This window comes from Oncorhynchus tshawytscha, linkage group LG12 (genome assembly GCF_018296145.1).
Source record: "Oncorhynchus tshawytscha isolate Ot180627B linkage group LG12, Otsh_v2.0, whole genome shotgun sequence".
Taxonomy (NCBI): domain Eukaryota; kingdom Metazoa; phylum Chordata; class Actinopteri; order Salmoniformes; family Salmonidae; genus Oncorhynchus; species Oncorhynchus tshawytscha.
This window is the reverse complement of record NC_056440.1, coordinates 47,941,991-47,952,329: the sequence shown is the minus strand read 5'-3', so window position 1 is coordinate 47,952,329 and position 10,339 is coordinate 47,941,991. Positions and strand designations below refer to the sequence as shown.

General features: G+C 37.4%; 1 protein-coding gene across 1 annotated transcript in view; it reads left to right on the top strand.

Moving 5' to 3' along the window:
* Positions 1–2,900: 2,900 nt before the first annotated feature.
* The window catches only part of LOC112263428 (HERV-H LTR-associating protein 1), a 68,024-nt gene continuing 60,585 nt past the window's right edge, over positions 2,901–10,339 (top strand). Inside the window, exons 1-5 of the mRNA XM_024439621.1 lie at positions 2,901–3,049; positions 4,255–4,362; positions 5,031–5,087; positions 5,696–5,776; positions 7,042–7,125. Of these exons, the coding sequence (XP_024295389.1) occupies positions 4,269–4,362; positions 5,031–5,087; positions 5,696–5,776; positions 7,042–7,125 (316 nt within the window). The 5' untranslated portion in view covers positions 2,901–3,049; positions 4,255–4,268. The remainder of the gene's footprint in view (positions 3,050–4,254; positions 4,363–5,030; positions 5,088–5,695; positions 5,777–7,041; positions 7,126–10,339) is intronic.

The window sequence follows — 10,339 nt, the reverse complement described above, 5'->3', positions numbered from 1 at the left end:
GCATAATTGTAATACATACATGCAGACACATCATTCAAAGTCTGGAATTTGATAGTCATATCCAATGCCAGGAGTGAAAAATAATCTCAAAGACATTCATATCTGAACTGCACCTTTATTTGCCAAGGTAGAGTACATGATCAGTGAACATATTAAATGTTCAGGCCACAATGTGGGGATTTCATGCAGGTAATAACTACATGTATATACGACTTGCATCCTTGGCGCAAAGTTATATTATATTCTACTCAATCCATAGGCTTCATTAATGTCATTGACTGTTTTGAAGTTGATTACAACTGGCAATGATAGCTGAGGTTCATAGCTAGGTTCTGAACTAATATGTATACCAAACGTTTGGGTCCATACACAGATCGGCTAGATAGCTAGCTACACATCCATAGGCATACAGGTATTTTTATCCTCCACTGCATAATAAGCAAGAACATAGCTAGCTCCGTTATTTCATCTATCTGCATTGCATAGTAATTATAAGCAAGGCAAGCTTACAAAATTGTACATTCAATTTGCAGTAAATGCTTTAGCTAGCTAGATTCTTTACATCCACTGTTTCACAAGATGACAGCCTGGTTTGCTGGTTGTTTCAGGAGTCCCTAAAACATTTTAAAAAACAGAATTACAATTTCATTCTCATGTCACCCAAAAGGCTAGCCAGCTAACATAGCTGGCTAATGTTAGCTAGTCAGCTAGCTTGCTAAATTGCGATTTTGGTAAATGAACTTAATGATTTTAAAAAATGCATAATCGTTTGTCTTACATTAACTAACATATTCCCGTCAACTGTACATCTTTTTGCATGACTCATTATGACGTTATAATCACTTATATTTGCTTCCATCCTAGTATTTGCTTCCATCCTAGTAAGTCTAATAGTCACTAGTGCATGCACAGTGTTGCCAACTCCTCAGTAAGGAAAGTAGCTATTGGCTGTCCTAAAAGTCGCTAGAAGGCGAGAAGTCGCTAGAAGGCGGACCTTATGGTCCACTTAGGAGCCTACAACAAGTTACAGTAAAACATTTTAACATTTTTAACCATAACATTGTTTTTTTTTTTTTTTGCATACAATCTACATTAACAATCTAAATGGACCAAAAAGAGACAAAATAGAAAAAACTGTCAATGGCAATGTGAGAAAATTATGGTAACTAGTCTGGCCCTAATTGAGGTTAATTGGTTTTTTTAATGTAAGCCAGGGCGGGATAAGCCAGCGGCGGCTTCCCGCATGCGTGATTCATTTGCAGTCTGGACGCGGACGGATGAGCATCTCCTGCTCTGACTGCAGCTGGGAGGGACTGCTGCGCGGGGCCGCCTGTGAGTGCTTTGGGACAGAGCACCCACTGCTCATTGAGAAGAGTAAGAACAATACGTGCTTTCATGTCAGAGTCTCCAAAAGTCTCCAATAACACCAGAAGAAGTCGCTAGATTTGTCGCTAGTCGCTTTTTTGAAAATATGTCGCTAGAGTGGTCTGAATAATCGCTAAATATAGCGATAAAGTCGCTAAGTTGGCAACACTGCACGTGCAGCCGCCAAAGCCTCTGCCTCTACAGCCACAGCAGCCTCCCCCGGTCCTAGTTCCGGGCCGGTAAGAAGTTCAAGATGCGATGGAATGGTTGACGGAAAAAAATTATCACTGAAAAAAAAGATTGACTGATATTGATTTATTAAAATAGGCCTAGCGACGTCCCTGGTTTAGACTCACATTTTAAGTAGAACATTTTTTGAAATGGCAGGTTTTAGGACTTAGCTTGGCTGTAGTAACTAGTGACGACAATGGAGGATGGTAGTTACAAAGAACCTGTTGAGACTTTTCCGCTTCTTCTAGGGGATTTAAGAGGTGCTGCCACCTAATGGCCATTGTGATCAACACTTTTCTTCAAGTGGGTGAGGCGGTTTAGTGAGTGTCATTTATTGCTAGAAGGAACCTGAGATATATAGTAGCTTCTATTAAATGAATGGTAAAAATGTAGGCTTTTTTTGGGCATAAGCAATATAGCACTGATCCACTAAAACTGGAAATGAAACTATTTTTGTGTCATCAGTAGTGATTGTAAACGAATTATGTCCACGTGTGGTTGTATTGTGTTTTTAAATTGGCCCAAAAAATTACATTGAATTAAAATCACAACAAATGTAAAGTATTTATAAAAAAACGAAAAGTTTACAAGCTGGCAGGCCGATTTGAGATTAGAGAAATTCTAAATACTGTCTCAATGGCTTGCCCAGGGCTTATTATAGCTGTCCGCCAGAAATGCAAAATCGGTCTGCCGAGGGCTAATAGCAGTTCTCTGAATGGGGGTTACCTGCCAGAGATGCAAATCATGTATTGAACTGCAAACCACTCGCCCATTGGCGGTACAGATGTATAGCCTTGGGCATAGCACTAGCGGAAAATAGCAAGCAGGGGGATATTTTTGGCTATCTGGGAAGGTGCACCTCTGTAATGGTCATTTAGTTTTGATATACCACACCTGTCAGGTGGATTAATTATATTGGCAAAGGAAAAATGCTCACAAACAGGGATGTAAAACAAATTTGTGCATAAAAGGTTTTTGTGCGTATGGAAAATGTCTGGGATTTTTATTTCAGCTCATGTTGTTATGTTGTGTTTATATTTTTGTTCTGTGTATGTGACTTGTTAAGCAAAGGTTCAACCTCAGGTTTAACTGAGGTGTTATCAATTTGCACTGCTTTTTGCGGTAAATAGTTTGAGTACTGCATGACAGAAACTTTTACAAGGCAGTAAGCTACCTGGGCTTCTCCCATGAGAAGTCTTTCCCAGGCCCTCACCCGTGTCCCATAGCACCCAAGGTTTATTTCTACCATCTGTTAATTACCGGTGAGTGCTACCGTAACCGGAGTGCCCACGGTTCCACCATCATTAAAGACTCCTATTCAAACTCCTCTTCCCACCACCACCACCGGGTCTCATATGACATGCCAGCAGTTTATTACAGCTATTTACATGTCCATTGGAGTTGGATGTTGCTGGGTGACTTGTGTGGCTGAATTCAGGCTCAGGATTCAGAGGTAAGATCTTTATGTTGTTAAGAGAGACTAGAAATGATGGGACATGTAAAAAAAATTATGATACTAGGAAAAATCATGAAAAAATCATGAAAATCAAGGTTGTTTTCATCTTATATTTTTCTTTATGCCCCTGGCTGGGACATGGGGTGTGGGTCGTTCTTGAATTGCGGTGGCATTTGCGTCCCTTGTCTTTGCAACCATGGAGAAAAAATAAATAAATGACAAATAGTTACACATCATACATGTTTTTGTTTATATTGAGCTTTTTATCAATGATAAAACATAATGCAAGTCTGTTAAACTACAAAACAGTATGTTTATGCATTATTTAAAGTGCTTAGTTTAAGCAAATTGTCTTGTCCCGGTGGTGATATGTAGAGTTGTAGTGACATGTTTTGGGGATTTAGAGACATCTATCTATTATTTTGAATATTAAAAGTATTTAATATATTGTATGTATCAATAAAAACTAAGAAGGCTATTAAAATACAAATGTTTTACTAGTATAACGTGTGTCCCTCAGTTTTGTGTCATTGCTGTTACCGCCTTGAAAATCGGTGATTACAAAGATGTACAAGGACATTGAGCATTCTCTCCAGTGGTTTATAATAAGAACCATGACTGATGTCACTTACAAAGCAGCAAAGGGCTTCATTTGACACATTTGTTTGTTTACCCACAGAAAACTGTCCGACAAATACCAATTTATAACTGTGCCTCAGGATTATGGACAGAGAAATAACATACCACATAACTACAACGTCTTTGGGAAATTAACCTCTAACACATTACATCACTTAAGCCAATGTCACTGACACTATTGTAGCGAGAAAAAATATTTTGGGGGTTTATGTATAATGTCTACCAGCTGTCTCTCTCTCTGTTGAATTGAGCATGGGGACGAGATTAGTTTATTTAGTATCTGTAGCAGTTGTAAAAAATAGCCATTGACTACTTTTTTGTATCGCTATATAATCTGTTTTGTTTCCCAAAATGGAGCTTTATCTCGTTCTTATGAGAGTTGAATATCACTGACTGCAATGGGGAGGAGGGGGAAAAAATCTGCCCGTGACATCATAATGTTGTGATACATGGAAAAATGTTGGTTTTGCATAACAATATACCCTTGATAAGGTAAGCCATTTAACTTTAGGTTAAGATGCCCTGTAAGCAGCTCTAGCATGTCTTGTTTTGTGTTTTTGTAGTGGGGTGTTCACATATGATGGCAGGCTTTTGGGCATCAAGGACTCACTCAAAGCTGTGTCTCAGGACATGTGTAGCTATTCTGCTCCTCCTAGTCTTCTTTCATATAGGTAGGTGATAGAAGAGAAGTATAACTGAACTCTAATCCTATACCTTGAATTCCATCTAGATGGCCTTGTTGTTTTGTAATTCTTGCCACTGAACATGTTTACAGTATTCTTAGCAGTAAGGTCATTTTTTCATGTTAGATATTGTAACATTGCTGTTGTCATTGTCAATCATGTAAATTATGAATGGAAAATGAAGATGATAATACTATTTCAAGATTATATTTCACTTATATTTCACTCTGACACTTTTATTGCGAGAAAATGAAAAGGGGCAATCTGCAGTAACTACATACATTTTTTACTTATAAATTAATTATATGTTCAAATTGATTCTTAAAGAATCATGAGCTTATCGCAACTGTCGTACCCCATCAGAACCCAAAATATAAGCTTGTTTTACTCCAATGTTGTAAACAAAGTAAATGTAAACAAACAAACAGTGTATAGCCTCAAAACATGGTTAAAACTATAATGTTGATATGTAGCCATGGCTCTACGTAGTACTGTGCATCTCCCATAGCCTGTTCTGGACTTGGGGACTGTGAAGAGACCTCTAGTGGCATGTCTTGTGGTGTATGCATGGGTGTCCGAAGTGTGTGCTATTAGTTTAAACAGACAGCTCGGTGATGTAATGATCAGATTTTACTTTGCATATCATGTACATGCAGCTCAAAGACATGGCAACCAGGAGGAAATATATAAGAGGGATCTTCTAGCATCGACAGGTACCGTGCACTTCCAAAAACAAACCTCCATTGTGTTCTGATAAATAAAATACAAATGATTTGAACTGTTCATCTTAATATTGTTATAAACATGACAAAACAAATGTCATAAGATGTCATGACATCTAGTATCACTGAATGTCAAGTGACATGGCTTATTTGCTATGCATCAGAAACAGCTATGGTAGTTGTTATGACATGACATTTGTTACACACCCACATTTATTTTCTTAAATGTTTTTATTTAACCTTTATTTAACTAGGAAAGTCAGTGACATTATGACAATAATATGACACCATAATGATGTACAATTCAAAAAAAGCATCACCGAGATAGTTGATCTCTGGAACAATTTTAAAACAGTAAAGTTAAAATTATTGGTCAGACTTTTTTTTAGGGTTCACATATTGGTTGATTTTTCACTACTATTACATACTTATAAAGTGGTTTACTTTAAAGACATTTGGTCTTGTTTTGCTTCAGAAAAGCAATGAACATGCAATAAAGTTTAATCTGTGATACATTTTGGGCATTGCCATATTGGAGTTTCATAAGTAAACTGTATCTACTCACATTAACAATGTTGTTGTTCTTCCTTCCTTCCCAGAAATCCCGGCAGAGTATATTGATCCAACTTCCATAGATCTCACTCCCTTGGTCAATACGTTAATTCATTCAACACAATTAGGTAAGTCACCAAAATGCAATTCATTTTTAAAGCAGTTGTCTCATCATGATGTAATTTCAACTGTGAACACGCAGCCTACACACCTCAGTAGGAGTGTGGAAGATTCCACCTCAAAGATTTTTACGGCTCCGGTTAACTTAAATAAACCCAAGATTAGTTTATAAAGAGCAGCGTTTCATTAGTGTTTCTTTTACAAGAAGTTACAACATTCCTCACCCTGAAAGTAGTCTATGGGCCAAGAGAAACTGTAATCAATGTTTTGTTTTTCTTTAAACAGCAACTTCAAATCAAAGTGTATTTGTCACTTGCGCCGAATAAAACAGGTGAAATGCTTACTTACAGGCTCTAACCAATAGTGCAAAAAAGGCATTAGTTGAACAATAGGTAGGTAAAGAAATAAAAACAAACAAATAAAAAGACAGGCTATATAGTCGGGCTGATTGAGGTAGTATGTACATGTAGATATGGTTAAAGTGACTATGCATATATGATGAACAGAGAGTAGCAGTAGCGTAAAAGAGGGGTTGGCGGGTGGTGGGACACAATGCAGATAGCCCGGTTAGCCAATGTGTGGGTGGGAGCAGTGGTTGGTCGGCCCAATTGAGGTAGTATGTACATGAGTGCATAGTTATAGTGACTATGCATATATGATAAACTTCAACTAACTTTAGCCACAGCTAGCTAACAATCAATGGAAGTGATAAGGGAAACCATGCAATGTTTTTTAAGGGCAGCTGAACTCACTGATTTTTCCTGGGCTTTTCTGCTGCTCATTAAGAAAAATGAAATATTTGTCTTGTGGGTGTGTTATGTTTGTTATAGTGGGGTCCGAAATTATTGACACCCTTGATAAAGATGAGCAATAATGACTTTATCAAAATAAATAATTCAAACACTTTTTTTCTCAAAAAGGGAGGGGTCCAAATGATTGATACACCTAAAGATTATTATAAATAAAGTATTCAAAAGTTTTTGGTCCCTTATTTCTAGCATGGCTATATCAAGCTTTGTTGGATGCATTTGTAGTTTGTTTTGGTTGTGTTTCAGATTATTTTGTCCCCAATAGAAATGTGTTTTTTTTTACAATAGAATCAATGTTTCTGATTAATATTGATACAACACAGGCCATTTTCAACCAGAGAAGTTGTTCTTTTGAGTTCAGCTGCCCTTAAAGACTACTTTCAGGGTGATGAAGCATCTAACATGAAGTTGTAAAATACGGAACTTCCCCTTTAATCTTTATCAATTTGTCTCTCCCACTCTAGGCTCAAGTCAGCTCTTCTCTTTGTTGAGTGTGACCTCACACAGCTCCCTGGCTCTTCACAAGCTCACTCTACTGGTCTATAACAGTAAACAACCACATAATTTATGACTTCAACAACCAGTAACCATTATCCATCTCCCCCACCTGTAGCTCTGATGTGTCTGTTAGGGTTTTATATTGCAAGTGCATGTTGGTTGCTGCAGTCTCCTTGCCAGGCATGTTGTGAATGGCTTGCCCTTAGATAGGTAGAACAGCTGTGTGTGTGCGCCCGCGTGCTAAGGTGATGGATTCTAATCTGATTTGTTACACTGACTGTACATAGCTCTTCTTACTGGCCAGCTCTTATGGTCAAAGTTCACTCTTGTAGTTCTTAATAGTAATTGCCTGAAAAATGAACTTACTGTTGTACTCTACAGCAGGCGTTATCAAACTTTTTGCTTTGTGACTCACCGTAAGGATTGCGCTGTGAAAAATAATACATAAAAAAAATTATATCAGTTAAACATTGATTACAGTTTTTGACAATTGCTTACACATGATTTCTGAAACTATGGCTCATTTTCTCTAGACTCTACACACAAAACCCCAAAGCACACACACAACATGCAAAACGTCACACATCTCTTGCAAAACCAAACACGTAATTCAAAACTATTTTAACTTTTCTCAAAATTGTGTTTTTGCATCAAAACACTACACACAAACCATCAAATGAGATCTTATACACGCCAACTACACACAGATGTGACAAATGTAATACACTACTATCTTGTGTCTTTTGAATGTTCAGTGGAGTCCACGGCAGTCATAACACTCACATGTATGTGCAGAAATATATACAGTATGTATGCATATTCAGTATATATTTACACTATAAACAGAAATGCAAGGGGGGAAAAATGTATGTCCATTGCTCGTGTTTCTTGGCCCAAGCAAGTCTCTTCTTCTTATTGGTCCTTTTACTAGTGGTTTCTTTGCAGCAATTTGACCAGATTCTCCTCTGAACAGTTTCTATTTAGGGTGTTCAAGCTCTGATTTCTAAGCGAAGAAATTAGCTATAAGTGTTTTCACACTGGGTGTAGGTAAACGGTAAATGAGTGTGGCATTTTGAATGGCAGTGTTTTCCAAACACAAGACCTGTTAGTTTTAAATGATGTGTCCAATGTAGAGAAATGTGTTTTGCAAAAAGTGTGTTTTACAATTGCAAACTGAGTGTAAAGCAGATAATGTGCTTACAGTTTTGCAGACTTGGTCTGAAGATTAGGTACATGAATTAATGAGTTCACTGAGTGTGCCTCAAGTACCACTTTCAGTGTGTAAGCGATTGTAAAAAAATATTTAAAAAATAATAATAATAATTTCCCCCTAATTAACCTTATGAAGATTTGCGTACGAGCTTCTGGCCAATTTGTATGGAATTGACTGTATAATAATCAAATTATTTGTAAAATGGACAAGATATGTCATCCCGTGACCCATCTAGACACCTTGCCACAACCTGCTAGTGGGTTCTGACCCATAGTTTGGAAAACACTGCTCTGTATCATCACTGTCAATTTCATTAAGACCTTGTCATGATTCGACATACTGTCGATCAGTATCATGTTTGCCTAATTCACTTAGCACATCATGTCAACCATAGTCTATTGAATAACACAATATTCATCTTTAATTTAATAAAATATAGTAAGTAATGCTAAATGATAGCTGTAGTAGAACGCAGACCTGGGTTTCAAATACTAAAAATCAAGTTTCAAATACTAGTTTGTAGTTTTTTCCACTTTTCTATATGTTTTTAAGCCAGGCAAGCTCAACCAGACAGAGATAAAGTATTTGAATCGATTTTTTAAGTATTTGAATCCCATCGCCTCGGATTAAGCTGATGATATAAAACGTATTTAAAAGGGGGAAAAAATCATCCTGTAGCACAAACTTATTACTAACACATACATAGGTGTAGGATCTTCATTTTAGCCAGTTTGCTACAGCAGGAAAATGTGAATTATTATCTGGATTATAATTAATGTACAAAAGCTGAAGAACATATGCACATCCAGGTACTTTCCACAGGTGCTGGAGTTGTAGGAAAGCTCATGAAAAACAGAAAGGAAAATGCCGCACACTGCTGATCATGCTCCAAAGTAAAATGTATTTACAATAACGTTTCGACCCTTAGGTCTTCATCAGGCATCCATATCCCAGGTGGGGGTGGAAGGTCCTATATATAGGGGCAGTACTCAGTGACATCACTTCCTGAAACAGGAGGTAAAACATTTATAACGTAGTTTCACAATATTAACAATCAATGTATCAAAATATGTGATCATACACAGGAAATGTGATCAATATTTACAGTAATATACATACAATTTTCAATTAGGATTAAAAAAATACACAATTTAGACATATTGAAACTATAAAAACGGTTTCAAGTCAAACTCCTTGTTAAGGCCAAAAGGAGACAGTGTGTTGAACCTGTGGATCCACAAATATTCCCTTTGAAGAAGTGTCCTCTCAATGTCCCCTCCCAAGCGGGGCATCTTTGGGCTCCCGGGTGGTGCAGCGGTCTAAGGCACTGAGGGACTACAGTCCCTGGTTCAAATCCAGGCTGCATCACATCTGGCTGTATCACATCCGCCATTGTGGTGCACAATTGGCCCAGCGTCGTCCAATTGTTAAATAAAAAAATCTTGACCATTTCTATTCCAATGTCTCTCAGAGAACTAATAGGATGTCCAGCTTGTACAAAATGAGCAACAACTGGATTTTTGTCTGTATATTGCTGCGGTGCTCACTGATTCGTGTCTTAAAGCTTCTATGTATTTTCCCTATGTAAGACAGACATCAAGGATATTTCAACATGCAAATAACATTGGTGGACATGCAAGTAATCAGGCCCTTGATCTTAAATCTTTGTATTGTGCGGGGGTGGGTGAATTACTTGCATTTACCCCCCTTCAAAGGGAATCTTTCTGGATCATATTCCCTGTGTATGATCATATATTTTGATACATTGAATGTTAATATTGTGAAACTATGTTATACATGTTTTACCTCCTGTTTCAGGAGGTGATATCACTAAGTACTGCCCCTATATATATATATAGGACCTTCCACCCCCACCTGGGATATGGATCCCTGAGGAAGATCTAACAGTCCAAACGTTGTAAATAAATATCACCTGGGAGCATGAGCAGCAGTGTGCAGCATTTTTCTTTCTGTTTTCAATTATAATTCATGGACATTTTTGTTGGGGTTGATGCATTTTTTATAAGGGGAAATCAAGTCTGAAATTTCAA